The sequence below is a fragment of the Cervus elaphus genome, chromosome 21, assembly GCF_910594005.1.
Source record: "Cervus elaphus chromosome 21, mCerEla1.1, whole genome shotgun sequence".
NCBI classification, from domain to species: Eukaryota; Metazoa; Chordata; class Mammalia; order Artiodactyla; family Cervidae; genus Cervus; species Cervus elaphus.
This window is the reverse complement of record NC_057835.1, coordinates 73,319,583-73,334,709: the sequence shown is the minus strand read 5'-3', so window position 1 is coordinate 73,334,709 and position 15,127 is coordinate 73,319,583. Positions and strand designations below refer to the sequence as shown.

Below are 15,127 nucleotides of genomic sequence, written 5' to 3'. Positions count from 1 at the left end.
GCCCTGAGACACGGACCGGGCAGGTTAGTCTCTCCACGTCTCCGTGACCACAGCTGGAAAGGGCCGACAAGACTACCACGTTTGAGACTGCCGCGGTGAGGACTCAGTGAGGTACTTCCTACTGCCTGTTTGGCATGGCACATCCTAAACTCCGACGAGATGTTAGTTGGGACTCTCATCATCCTCATTATGTAGCAGGTTGCCCAGTAAGGATGGATTTGCAGTCATCCTTTGGTATCCGGAGGGGGACCAAAAGCTGAGGATGTTCAAGTCCCTTATATGAAATGGTATGGTGACTAGTGTTGCTATGAACACAGAGGTGCATATATCTTTTTGAATTGCAGTTTTATCTGGATATATGCCCAAGACTGAAACAGAAAGACTCACAGACATGGACAACAGACTCGAGGGTGCCAAGGGGGAGGGCGGGTGGGGGAGGGGTGGACTGGGAGCTTGGGGGTAGCAGAGGCGAACGGAATGGATAAACAGTAAGGTCTCACTGTACAGCAGGGGAACCACATTCAATAATCTGTGCCAAGGGAAAGAATTTTAAAAAGAATGTGCGTATCACTCCGCCATACTGCAGGAATTAATACAACTTGTAAATCAACTATATTTCAATTAAAAAAAATGGTTATTTGCATATAATCTACACATATCCTTTTCTATACTTTAAATCATCTCTAGATTACTTATAATTCATCATGCAATACAATGTAAATGTTTTGTTAAAAGTTGCCAGCACATGGCAAATTCAAGTTTTGCCTTTTGGAACTTTCTGGGATTTTTTTTTTCCCCCCGAATACGTTTGATGTGTGGTTGGTTGAATCCATGGGTATGGAACCTGTGGATATGGAGGGTTGACTGTATACTTATTTCCTTATAAAAAAAAAACTAAGGTGAAAAGAGCACCTTAAAGTTTTTCCTTTTTTTTTTTTTCTCCAAGCACCTATACAAAAGGGCACAAAACTTCAGACAAAACAGAATCATCGAAGAGGCTTGGATTAAGTAATGTACACCAGTAAATTTTTACTGCCTCAGTACGTCACCCAGGGACAGAAGTTATTTCTGTTGCTAACAATTCACTGTCTGAACCCTAATGGGAAGTCTTCAAACTTCTGAGATGATACTTTTAGAAATTTTATTTAAACCTCATGAATACCCCCCAAATTTGTTCAAAGACAGTTACTGTATTGGAGTCAACTGGGTACCCACCTTTCTGTGTGCTATATAGTTGGTACAGATCGTGAGGATCCATTTACCACATCAGAAATGTGTGCTATATTTCACCTTCTGGGCTTCACCTCCCTAGAATTCTCAATGACACATGTCATATCCACATAGAGTCAAACTCCACCTGACCTAGAATCCTGATAGAAATACCAACTCCAATCAAGCAAAAGTTTTCTTAATCCTATCCTACTTTCTAAAAGAAAGTGTTTTTCCCCCAAAATAGCTACAGTCTATTTATATAACACACAACTATTTACATATGTATACATATTTTACAATATCCCCTCCGGTTCTAAGTTGCTGTGTCCAAGCTAAGCACCAGGTGTAAAGACAGGAAGACTGAAGTGATGTCAGTAGAGGTATTCCTCAGAATCTTTTTTTTTTTTTTTAGAATCTCTTTTAATACACTGATAAATACTACTTTAATAGCCACAGAAACCAAATGACTAATAAATTTAGTATTTTCTCTTCTGATTAAGTAGCAGCAAGAAGAGAATACATATCCAAAGTTAAATTTGAAAAAACAAAACAAATTCTGACGTTGATCAGTATTACAAGAGACAACTTCTCTCCCAAGACTTTCCTATTTTAGATTTTTGGTGAATCTAGACAAACTTGTACACGACACTCTAAGGCTCAGATTCTAAAGAAGTTAATTTTTAACTACTAAATATTGACCACCTGTAAAAAAAACATCAGTTGCTATAAAATGGAATGGTTGTTCTAAAATACAGTGGTGAAAACAGAAGAGTCTGTACAGGATGGTTTAAAATGTGAAGTGTATTCACGTGTAACTACTGAAAGATGGAAAAATCATAGAAAAGTCCTTCTAAATTAAGTTTAGCTTGCTTTGGGATGCAAATTGCCTGGGGATGAAAGAAGAGGAACGGGGGAACCTCTGGAAGATACAGCTATGAAATGAGGAAACTAAGTTGAAGTGGAGGTAAGGTGAAAAGACAGAAAAAGCAATCTAGGATGTATGCAAGAGATGGAAGATGCACCACACTTAACAACAGATTTGGATACTAGATAAAGCGAGGGCTGCCATCAATATACATGAAGGGATGAGTTGATAGCCTCTGAAGAATCAATGTGACCTCCTATGACCCAGAACAACAGTGCTCAAAGCTTGGCAGCACCTATGTTATGGCCATCATCCTGAGGTGGGCAGAATGAGGCAGTGATCATGAAAATATCTATTACAAAAACCATCAAAAGAAAGGAAGGTTTAAATGAGTTCATCTTTAGAAATGCTACTTATTTTTTGTTTTAAAGGATAATAAATTCAGAAATCTCAGTGTTATGCTCAAAATCCCAACCCAACCTAGAAGCCAAGAACTATATTATGATTTTCATCTTTAACAGTAAAAATATGTAATGCCACAGGAGGGAATCATCTCTTTTTGCTTTTCAAAGATGGATATATTTAACTAGTACTCACATATTTTTTAACCCGATATACAGTAGACTTTTTAAAATTCAGTAGGTACTTTACGTTAGGAACTCAGATGCATTGTTTTGAAATGAATTTCATGATGTAATTTAAAAGGAATCAATACAAGTACATAAAATCTAAGCTTTTATATGTAGATATACTGTGAATAACTTGTGACTTTTATAATCTGACAGTTCAGAAGTTGAAAAATATATACCTTTGGATATAAGTAAGCTATTTTTCTACAGTTATGAATTAGGGTCCTAAAGGTACAATAGATTTACTATATTTGAGACAGAATTACTGCTTGGAAATACTTTCAAAATGAATACCTAAGAATCCACTATAACTTCATAAACTTGGATGCCAAGCAAAAACACTAAATTTATGTACTACTTGCTACTCTCTAAACTGAGGCTGCATGTTAGAAACAATAATAGCAGCTATTATTTAGGTCACATCTACTATATGTCAGGCACTTTCCCATGTTTTATAACTGTTAACTCCTTTAAAACAGAAACACCTATGAAATATGTATTGTTACCATCTCTATCAGATGAAGAAATTGAGGCACAGAGTTACTTGCCAGAGGTCAACAAAACTAGTGAGAAGAACAGGGATTCAGATCCAGACATCTGCTCAGACCTTGTGCCTTTAACCTTCATGTGAGATTCGTGAGCCTTTCGACAGTAATGAGAAACTCTACAATTCAATCATATCATATGACAGTGATAAAACTTGTCAGCCAAAAAAATTTTAAAATATTAATTTCTCTACCAATCTGCTTTAGGCAGGAGGTAGTATTAATTCAACAAACTTCTGAATTTCTAAACTTTCTGTGAACAATCAAGTTGATTTATTGTTTCCTTTAAAACAAAAATCTTTCTGGTACTTATCTACATGGCTAGAGATACACCTTTAACAAAATGTACATGATGGTGTTTTCTAAACTTCATATCCTCTCTTCACAATATTCAAACATTCAAAAAAAAAAAACCCACAGGAAAGTGCATTCATACTTCAAAGCTTTAAGCTTCACTCTCCAATACTGGTCTTAAATCCATCATTAGAATTAGATAATTCTTTTAACTTTCTCTAATGATGAGTTTGAGTAAACTCTGGGAGCTGGTGATGGACAGGGAGGCCTGGCATGCTGCGATTCATGGGGTAGCAAAGAGTCAGCCACGACTGAGTGACTGAACTGAAGTGAATGATACAGAAGACTTGAGGATCACAGAAAGAGGGCAGAGAAATAAAAGATAAGCTGTGGAGAGATTCTAGAGTAGTCCAAAGGCAATAAAAAGAAAGCCACTTAAAGGAAATCAAATGTCAGGAGAATGGAGTGAACAGCATACTGCAAGAAATAGGAAATGAGGGCAAAGAAGAGCAGAACCACAGCGGCCTTGGTAAACACTCAGAGAGCACCGGAATCGCCAGGCAGCAGCCACCCACCTATCTATATGTAGAAAAGCAATTCTACTTCAGTGATGAGGTCATCGATTCTGGTTGCATTAACTTGCTCTTTGGTGAAAAATGTATGCAGAACAAATCATACTTTGAAAGTAGAGACAACTGCTTAAAAAAATAGTTTTCTAATTTTCTTAAGACTTGGATATTTGGAATTCTTCCTGGAAATCAAGTGAGTTATAATAATAACGCAAATAATCAAAATCCATTATTTCAAGAAAAAGTATATTATTTCAAGGCAAAGTACATTATTTCAAAAGTTCTTCAGGGTAATTACCTGATTTTTACTTAAAAGAGTAGAGATAATATCATGGACTTAGTGTGTGCTGTTATAAAACTGTTCAAGAGGCTACTCATTTAAAATAGTCTTTACTTAATATCTGGGGGAAATCCCCCCAATTCAATTAATAATAGATTAATCATATTAAATTACTAATCTCTCACACTGACTTAATACTATAGATATATTTCAAAAGTGAGAATTAGAATGAATTTAACAAACACAAGTCATAGAAGTGACATTCTTCTCTGTACAATCACCAAATACAATTAAAATGCTACAAATGAATGTATGAATAATGGTGCCATTATTGCCAAGACAGGGATATGACTAAGGTGATATTTTGAACTGAAGATATCTTCTATAACATTATTCTGAAGGTCTCATTTGAAATCAGACAGCAAGTTAAGAATTGAGAGAATCGGGCTAAAAGAAACACATACAAAATTACCATAGGATATGGAGCTCTTCATGTACGTAAAGATATAAGCACATCTGTATCTCTATTTGTACACACACACACATACCCACACATCCTGCTACATACTTTTCAGAGGCACGAAATAAATTTATCAGCCAACAACGCCAATCCTTTAATTACACACACTAATACATTTGACTCCAAAGCCTAAGAGAAAACCCCAGAAAGCCCTTAATGTAGATGATCGTGTCCCATGATTACAAACTACCTGCCCACAGCCCAGCACACAAGAGAGATGGAACTTAAAGACTTCAGGAATCTATTAGCAAAAGACACCAGTCAGACAACTGCTGGATGCTAAAACTTGCATGTTGTGTGACGCTTGACGGGTTCTCTCTGATGCTGTGATAGGTTTCTTCGAAAGGCAATCTAGGGCTCAGGGTCCCTAAAGAACAGGACTGTTTTAACAGAGTCCCAACAAAGAAATGAACTACTTGTAGTCTTTGAAAAATACAACCTATAAAAGCTGAAAACCAAAGCAATCTCTTTGACCAAAAATATGAATTCATTAAGCATCATTAAAAGTAATGTGATTTGTGTATGCTTAAGAAGAAATTTTTAAAACCAAGTTTATTCTTTTGATTATGTAACAGGAAAACTAAACCTGCCTTCTCAGAGAATGATGTACGCCTGCACCACTAGAATGCTTGACTATATGTGACTATATGGTAATGGTCCTGCGGGCAGTGCGCTGAATAAGTAACTCACATAGGTCTGAAACACCATCCATTTCCAAAATTTTTCTTTTACAATGGTCAGCAGATAATATTAATCCTGTCACTGCAGGGGACTGAACTGAGTGGCCTGCTGGTGCAACACTAGCTGCCTCCTTGCCTATCTCTTCCACTAGCTCAAAAATTCCTCAAAGGAAGGAATTAAGAAACTTTTTCCTTTCTTGCAGTACCTAGCATGATGCCTGGCACACAGTAAGCCAGGCACAAAAAACAAGCACTGACTTGATGAATTTCTTCAATAGAGCCAGGTAAAATGGATATTTTAAAGTTTTGTTTAAGGTTCTCAGTGTTTGCCTAGATTGAATGATTACAAATATCCTCTTTATAGTACTAATTTTGGTTCACAATACAGAAGTGAAAAATAAGATGCTTATACTAGTTTTATTTGGACCAATGTTGATTCAAATTAAACTTAAACCTATTTTCATTGCTTGCCTTAACATAGCCTAACAAATAACACTTTTATTTTTAAAATATACTGCAGAATGTCTGTTGGGTTAATTAAATGACTTGGAATCCTCCTGTATTTAATACTTATGGCAATAGACATTCATTGTTCAGAAGGAACTTTTATTGACTAAGAATCATTTTACTAAAAAAAAAAAAGATAATGTGATCAACAGTTAGATAATATACTTCAAGTTTTAAATTTTTGATAATCAGCCATGGTTGATAATGAGGCCAAAGTCACGAGCTTAATCTGCACATATGTAATTAGTTTTGTTTTTACAACAGACTGTACCCTAACCTAAGCTAGGTAACAGGTGTGGGACCAAACACTTAAGAAAATGAGATGAGAAAATAAGGATCAACAGAAATCCATCTTAATTAAGTTGACTCAGACTGTATATACAAGTAATGGCCAGCAATGTAAATGACAGTAGCTTAGTATTAATTTAGGAAAAAGTTCACAGGTCACTCAAAAATTATTTTAGCTTCAAATTTTCTTTCTAAATACTTAGAATTACATTCTATTTATAACCCAAACAATTCTCAAATATCAGTACTAATGATAGCTACATGTTAGCATTTGCCTTCTAAAGCATGGCTATATGAATAGTCCTGTAAGTTACTAGAATTAATAAAATCATGATTAAGCCATCGTTAAGGTCATGGAAGTGCTATATCTTTATCACTAATTTTCAAGTGTCGGTGGGCAAATGACAAAGCCCTTAGGTATCCTCCTAGACTGGTTTTGAGATAAAGTGCTCTCAAACACTGAGGCGCAGTACAAATCCCGAGAGAGAGTGCTAGAGACTCCAAGCCCACTCCCAGATTTTGCAGGTTGGAGACAGGGTCCAAAGAGCTGTATTATGAAGGAGCACACATTTTAGTGATGCACGTGAAATTCTGGTCCGGCTTGGACATTTGCTCGTCAGCCCAACACATTAACCTACAAAAGGGGTGTCATTTTTTGTGACTGACCCTTTCTATGACCACTCTGCCTAACAGACAAGACGTATTTGAGGACATAAAGTATTTATTGTTCTACAATTCTCTGTAGCGCCTTTATTTTTGCCGAGACAAATTAAGAGTAAAAGCAGTATTAATAGCATGAGATGCATCTGTTCAGTATGTCCGTCTGAAGAAAAGATACCTAACGCCACTGGGTCTGGGTTGACAGGACTCTGCTGCCTGGAGTGGCTACTGCCGCCGCTGCCCTTTTTCAAGTCCTCCGCGTCGCTGTATCGCCGGATCCAGTAATTCAGCTCCTCCCGGTCTGCCTCCTGACATCGCCTCAGTACTGTGAGAGATCGTCTTGTTTTTTCTACCATGTCCATTATACAGTTTAACAGCTGGGGGAGAGACGGGCAGGGGGAGAAAGGAAATACGGATCAATGACCGCAACTCAAAGACTCTGGTGAAACGAACTATTCTCGGACAATGAAGAATGCTTTTTATTCGGAAGGCCTCTAATATTTTCAAAGGTTAGACTGGAAACAATGACCCGATAGATGAGTAGGTGCAATGGTAATGAGAATAAAATGTGGGAGGCGTGACAGGAGATTTTAGCTGAAGTTAACCCATACTTCCAAATACTAATCCCATCGCTGGATAAACCAAATGACTCTCTCCAAGTAAAACAGTAGCTCATTCATCGATTCGGCTCCAGGAACTCCTTTCAATGATCCAAACATTTCTCTTATATAAGTGGTTCTGATATTGGTTTAGAAATCAAATCCTATATTCTACTTTAAACATTCTCGCGTATTATTTTCTCAAGGATGGCAGAGAACACCTTCAGAACTCCCCCAGTTTTATTTTATCATGCCACCTCACTCCAGTTGTTTTCAAAACATTTTTTAACCTAAATGATTACGGACGTCTTACATGGTCAAGATGTTTCCACTCTTCTGCCCATTCTCTGTCTGTCAGTCTGTGATCAATCATTTCTTCTTGACGTGTGCCATGCAACCCTACAAATATAAAGAAGGCTGAATCACCCGAAAACATTAAGAACGCAATCCATATGTGCAGAGGCACTTAGCAAAGACTATGTGGGCAAACTAAGTAATGTGAAAACACATTCGATTTTTGAATGGAGACATGAATCATACTCAGATACAGAATTAACTAATAGGTCCCTCATAGAATGATAATACCTTAGAACTAGAAGAAATTTTAGAGGTCATCTGGTCAGAACCACTTCTTTTACACATGAGGACCTGGAGAGTGTATCCTGAGCCAGTTATCCATATAATATTCCCTAAGTGAAAATATAAATATATCCTAATCTTAATAAATACAGGAAACCACAAGTAGACATTAAGTTCAAAGTGTGGCTTTCCTGCATTAAAAACGAAGACGGCATAATTTGTTTTACATGGATTGGGATATGCTTTTCTAAAACAAGCATGGTTAAACTATTCCACATTTGAGCATAGTAAAAATGAGTACAATCCTATTAAACACATTTTCATGCTAAAATTGGGCTTCCCTAATGGCTCAGCTGATAAAGAATCCACCTGCAATGCAGAAGACCTGGGTTCGATCCCTGGGTTGGGAAGATCCCCTGGAGAAGGGAATGGCTACCCACTCTAGCATTCTGGCCTGGAGAAGTCCATGGACTGTATAGTCCATGGGGTTGCAAAGAATCAGACATAACTGAGTGACGTTCACTTTCAGTTTCATGTTAAAATTAGGCCATAACACAATAGCAAAATATACTTACTCAACTTGCTAAAAATTTAAAAATAAAGAAAAATCAGTATACTAGATATCATTTTGGACAGATATCATAAATCTAAGCCAAGAAACTAAAAATCCTAATTTGCAGTCCACAGCACAAATATTAATGCTCTTCAGCATCAGTGAAGATGCTACAGTGAAAAGGTAATAAGAAAACACCAAGTGAGAACAATATTGAACACAAGAAATTAGCCAGGATGCTTATCAAAATAGAAAATGTATCTTGCTAAACAGACAGTATGATCAGAGACACCCAGAAACGTGTGGCTCTTTTGACAAATTCAGAATGTGTAAAACACGTATCTTCTACTATAAAGGAAAGTCACTGAGCTATGGCAACATTTCCCATTTTAAATAATTAAAACTTTGTTTTGGTTGCCATTTCTTACATTGTTACTCTGAAGAGCAAATTAAGTTTGGCATGGGTTAGGCTTCTAGATACCTAGGCTCTTTTTCTGAGGGAGTTATGTAGGAATTAAAAAAATTTTTTTAAAGTTATGTCATCATCGACTCAACGCATATGAGTTTGTGGAAACTCCAAGAGACAGTAAAGGGCAGGGAAGACTGGCGTGCTGCAGTCCATGGGGTTGCAAACAGTCGGACACAACTGAGCAACTGAACAACAAAAGTTATGAGATACTGCATTCCACTTTTTGTGAAATCTGAGTGGTTAGAAATTCCCTTTTAGCTGATTCAGTGAAATAAAGATAATGAGTCACATGACTTTTTTTCAGCCAACCATGAAATATGATTTAATTTATAGCTGACGGAAGTAGACACATAAATGACAGCTTTCTCAGACTAAATACACCATTCCTCTCCAGTTAGACTATACTCTGAAATACACTTTTAACGCCAAAATTGTCAATGCCATCTATTGGTAAAAAAGTAAAATTGCAAATAAGTTTAATAATCTGCATAATAGAAAAGACATTGGAAAAGAGTAATATTTAGTTATTTCTCTGTTGTGACAATTTCAAGTTGAAATGTTTGCAAATATGTAATTTTTGTTGACTCATTTGTTGCTTGTGTTTTAGGGGAAAAGCACTACCAATGAAATGAAGCATCATAGAAAACAACTGGAGAGTGATAATAATATAAATGTGTGGTTTTGTGATGGAGGCATCTTACTACATTTGCCTATAAAGGGCCAAGAACTTCAGAGGTCTTAAAAGTTTCCAAAATTCAACAGATTATATCAATAGTGATGTGGGCTCGAACACCTGGAATAACATTAATGAGCAACAGGATGTTTTAGGCTAATGGGATAACGGCCAATTATGGAACAGTGCTAAAGCATCATCTCATTTAACAACAACAGAAAAATAATACATACATTAGAAACATGTTTGAGCCCAAGTACCTGGTGAAAAAAATAGGTCTAATTTTTTTTTTGGTTTTTTTTTTTTTGCTGTTTTTGAACTCTTTGTTGTATAGAGCCAAATCTTTAAAAAGAAAAAAAAAAAACTCAAATTTTTCCATTTATTAATTTCTCTATTTTGGATACTTAAAATATTTATCACTACACAATTTTTATTTATAGCCATAATACCAGAGAGATGTTCTAGGCGAAAACAGTTCAAACTCATCGAAACCGTTTCATTTGACACTAATGTTGAGTCTTACCCAACTTCTAACGGAGACTCTAAGCTTATTTATAAACTAATGCTGCTTGTAAAGCTATTTTACTAAAATATTCAAGCAGGTACATGTCTGTACATATAATAAACATTTATAAATCATACCAGACCAAGTATACATTTATGACAATTTTTAAATTTAAATTCATGTACTTTTTACTTGGAGGACAATTGCTGTATAATATTGTTGGTTTCTGCCATATATTAACATGAATCAGCCACAGGTATACATTCTCGAACCTCCCTCCCCCTCCAACCCCATCCCACCCTTCTACGTTGTCACAGAGCCCTGGGTTTGAGCCCCTGTGTCATATACCAAATGTCCACTGGCTATCTAATTTTACATATGGTAATATATATGTTCCAATGCTACTCTCTCAATTCATCGCACCTTCTCTTTCCTCATGTCCACAAGTCTATCCTCTGTGTCTGTGTATGACAATTTTTATATTCTCAAAGTAACAGCCTGAGGTAACACCATAATTTGTTACTTGTACATCAAGACTTGACTTTAACACACACTAAACTCCGCCAGACTTCAGGGATGGTTAAGTAGTTGCATATATTTATAGAGATTAGCACTATTAGTTTTATAAGCTAATATAATTAAAAGGTAAGGAACATGGTCTCATGGAAAAAAATCACATAAAACCAGTGGGTACAGGTATAATTCACAAAGGGATATTTTATATTACTAGATGAAAACATAATCATTGCACATAAGCATAATTACTTCCTTGCTGATTACTTTATAGTGTACTAGAACTAATATTTCATGAAATAGAATTTACTGCCTAAGAAATAGGCCATTTCCTACCACCTACAAAATAGGGTATCTTGAATTGATCTTACAATGACCCGGTGACTCCACCTCTACTTGAAAATGAGCAATCATGGTTTGAGAGCAGTCGTCATCAACAAATGGCAAGGCTTTGTTTGAAAGGAAGTTGTTATCACATTTGATTTCAGGGTCAAAATATCAACCCAGATGGAGAAAAAACATAACCATTTTGAGAGCTCTTCAAAATGGTACCTTGGAGAACATCAGACGGATTGACTATTAAAGAAGCATACATCATATGCTTAGCCATTTGTCTGACATACTATATAAATGCAGAAATGACTATTGTGGGGAACTGAAGCTACTACTTTACTATCTCACATTCAGGGCCCCCATTGCCCCTGCCCTCAACTGGGCTCACACTTTCTGCTTTCTAAACATTTGGAGGGCTGGGTTTTCTAAGGCAAAAACACCCTGGGCCCGGAAGGCCCTGTGTCCTACTAAGACAGTTGGAAGTCTAGCATAAACCTCTGCTCACCACGTTCCCTCTGCCCGTGGCTATAAAAACCTCTGCCCTACTCCTCAGGCGGGCGACTGGCCAGGCGTCCTGAGTCCTGTGACCCCCCAACTCCAGGTCCTGCTTTTCCAGTTGGACTCCACCCTCTGCTGCTTCCAGGATCTCACCCACCAGACCATCCGGGCTAGGCAAGTTTTTCAGCAACCAGCTAAGAAGAAAAGCAGGCCTGGCAGGGACACAGGGGACGGAAAAAGATGAGAAAGATGGCTGAGTGCTGCCCTCCATGTATCACTAGCTTGACTTGCCAAAAATAAACAAGTAAAGAAGTCCCAGGAACAAGGGCGGTGTTGCGATGCGATCACCTCAAACGCTGATTGTGCATCAAAGCTTACCTACTGGTCTTCCTTCTCATTTTTCATGGCAAGCACCGGCTCTTTAGAAGACCATGTCTCCTAAATGCTTCACTTCCAACAGTTTTATGTAAAAAAAGAATGAACACTGGCAAACAGAACACATATTTACCCAAACTCATTCCTTCTTTGGTATTCTGATCTTTGACCAAATTGTCAACACTAAATTGAATCACTAGCACTTTCACGTTGGAAAAACAAAGTACTAAATCATTCCTCAAGGAACATCTGCTGACTTAAGTCATAGACATAATACCATATCATATTTTTCAAATAAAGACTATCACGGAGACTGAACTTTGAGATTATCTGAAAATAAAAGATAACGATTAAAGAAACTGATTTGGTAAAAAATAGTTGTGGCAGGCCAACTACATATGAAACCTCTCACGCTAAAAAAAAAAAATACACTAAACACTTAATTTGTGTTTGTTAATACAGTTGACCTGTCTGGGGTCAGCAGATACACACCCTTTGGAAAAAAAACAAAACAAAAATAACCGGCTGTCACAAAGATCATAAGTAAGAGAAAACACAGCTGTTGAAAGAGATATTAATACTGACAAAGTTTTCTCATAAAGGAGACATTAGATCAAGAAGACGTATTTTTACCCCATCACAGATTTCAAGCCTGAAGTTTAGTTGAGCAGCAAGGACGCAAGTCTTGAAGCATACCATCCCATAAGAATTGCAGAGGTCCTCAGTCTTACCCATAGGCCTGTTTCTGTCCCTGAGGTCCCTGTGGCTGGGGTGTCGATAGGAGTCCCTGTAGTGATGGGCAATGGCCATATCATCCAAACGGTAATGCTGCGGTGGAGGGGTGGGGTGAGGCAGGCCGTTCGGCTGGTAGGATAAGCCGTTATTTGGACTGTACCGCTGGCCTGGGCTAATAGTGCATGGTCGCTTGCTTGGATGTTCTGAGTGCAAAGGCTCTCTGTCAAAGCCATTTTCTTTGGTTCTGAGGGAGGAAGAAAAAGAGGTTGTTTTTTTTTTTTTTTTCCTTTCCATAACAGACTCATAAAGCAGCATAGTTCAGATACTTGGAACCTGTAAAATAAACAGAATATTCTTTTTGCTGGCCAGAAATTTTCTAAACTTGCCTAGACCTGTGAGGAGTCACTGAAACCCACGCGGAGGCCTAAATGATCCCACAGCTGCACAAAGGAGAAAAGGTTCCACTTTTCATCAAATCAGTAAACATCTTTCAGTTGAGGCGTGTATGGTTTGGTCACAAGTAGGAGGAAGCCTGCTCTCCCCTCCATGGATAACATTTTCATTCAAAGGTGAATCCTTATTTCTAACAAATTACCCTTGGATCAACTGTATCTGGTGATTCACCAAGTTATCCTTAGTTCTTTGGGTACATCTATTGCGCTGATCCAACCTGGCATCTGACTTCCACATCAGAGGACATCTATGAGCTGCGTTGTTCAAAACAGTGGCCACACGTGGTGAATTAACATTAAATCCAGTTTAAAACTCAGTTTTCGGGCATCAACAGCCACACTGCGTGTGTTTAGTTGCTGCCTACAGCTAGTGACTATTGTATTGTGCAACACAGATATAGATCATTTCCATGATCTCAGAAAATTCTATTCAAAAGCACCGATCAAACTGAATTAACTGAATTAATGCAAATAAAACAATGTAATGTCTCGGACTGACATTTCCCTGGGCTATCAAGATAATCAGCAGTCACACAGAGCTTGCTGGGATTAGAAGAAAGGGTGAAGCTCTTTCTCTTAAAGTTGAGGAAACATATGTGCAGATGCAGCAGGGACCTGTCTGAGGCTATCAGATCTTAGACCAGGGCAGGCACACCCTGTCTGCATTTCATCATGTGATACACAAAACTCTGGATGTGTCTTTCAGAAGGAACACAGTCTGTAAATGAGACCTGATAACTGCTCCTACATTCTCAAACACAAAGTAGGGTTAAAGAAATATTTTCTGACTGACTGTGTCTCTAGGAGATTAATTCAATATATTCAGTAAGACAGGAACATGTCACATGCAGTTTGACCGGAGGCACAGCTCCCAAACTAATTTTTACCTAGTAGTTGGCTCTCCTCGCAAGACCATCCCCTCTATCCTTAACCAGAGGCAACATCTCTTTTTCCTGGGAAACTTCCTCATAAGAATTCGACCGAGTCACAGCAGCTGCGGATTTCTGCAAGCCTTTATTTAACCACTGGACTGCCAGGGAATTTCCATTTTCACCCCTTTTTTGATTGTAGGTGGGTTAGACTTAAAGACTTTAAGAGACTTTTCCCACTTTCCTAGTGCCCAGGGATAGTCTTTGATAAAACTGGAGGGATCTGAGTGGAAAGTGACTTGACAACAGAGATCATCAGGGGCAAGAGGCGCCTACGATCAATCGTCCTTTATGTCCCTCTAGGGTAGTGCCCCAGTGACAATTTACACATACCAGATTAAGAATGAGGAAGGAGTTACAGAGAGAAAGTGCAGGTACACTAAGAACTGAGGGAAACTGCGGACGTCAATGGGAAATGAATATATGTCCAACACGTGCTGAAGAAAGAGGTTCTGCAACCAGGAGACTGCCCAACATTAAAAATGCCAGCCGGGCACGGTTCTCAAGGGAGTAGCAAACAGAAGTCTCAACGCTGCTCCTGTCAAAGTGTCTACCCTCAAATACTCTGATCTCCATACAAACTGACCTGAGCAGACTAAAGGGTCTCAAACATTATCTAAACATATTGCTTAAAATAATTCTTAAAAGTGAACAGAAGCAGCCTAGATTTATCTTCTAAGAGGATAATTTATGTGATTCTCATCTGTATTTCCATATCCTACACATTTCTGAATGATATATTTCAACAGTCAATGCATAAATATTTCCAGCATAAATCATGTAGAAAATACTGAAGACTATTAGTAGCTATGAACACAATGTCAACACAGCACCTACCTTACTGGCAGTGTGGTGTAGTGGAAAG

At 37.8% G+C, this 15,127-nt stretch overlaps 1 protein-coding gene across 9 annotated transcripts in view; it reads right to left on the bottom strand.

Moving 5' to 3' along the window:
* The window catches only part of RUNX1T1 (RUNX1 partner transcriptional co-repressor 1), a 149,681-nt gene that overhangs the window by 23,993 nt on the left and 110,561 nt on the right, over positions 1-15,127 (bottom strand). For all 9 annotated transcript variants that reach the window (XM_043880217.1, XM_043880214.1, XM_043880216.1 and 6 more), the window contains 3 exons: positions 12,878-13,125; positions 7,962-8,047; positions 7,228-7,426 (listed from right to left, as the gene is read on the bottom strand). In XM_043880217.1, coding sequence (XP_043736152.1) covers positions 7,228-7,426; positions 7,962-8,047; positions 12,878-13,125 — 533 coding nt within the window. The remainder of the gene's footprint in view (positions 1-7,227; positions 7,427-7,961; positions 8,048-12,877; positions 13,126-15,127) is intronic.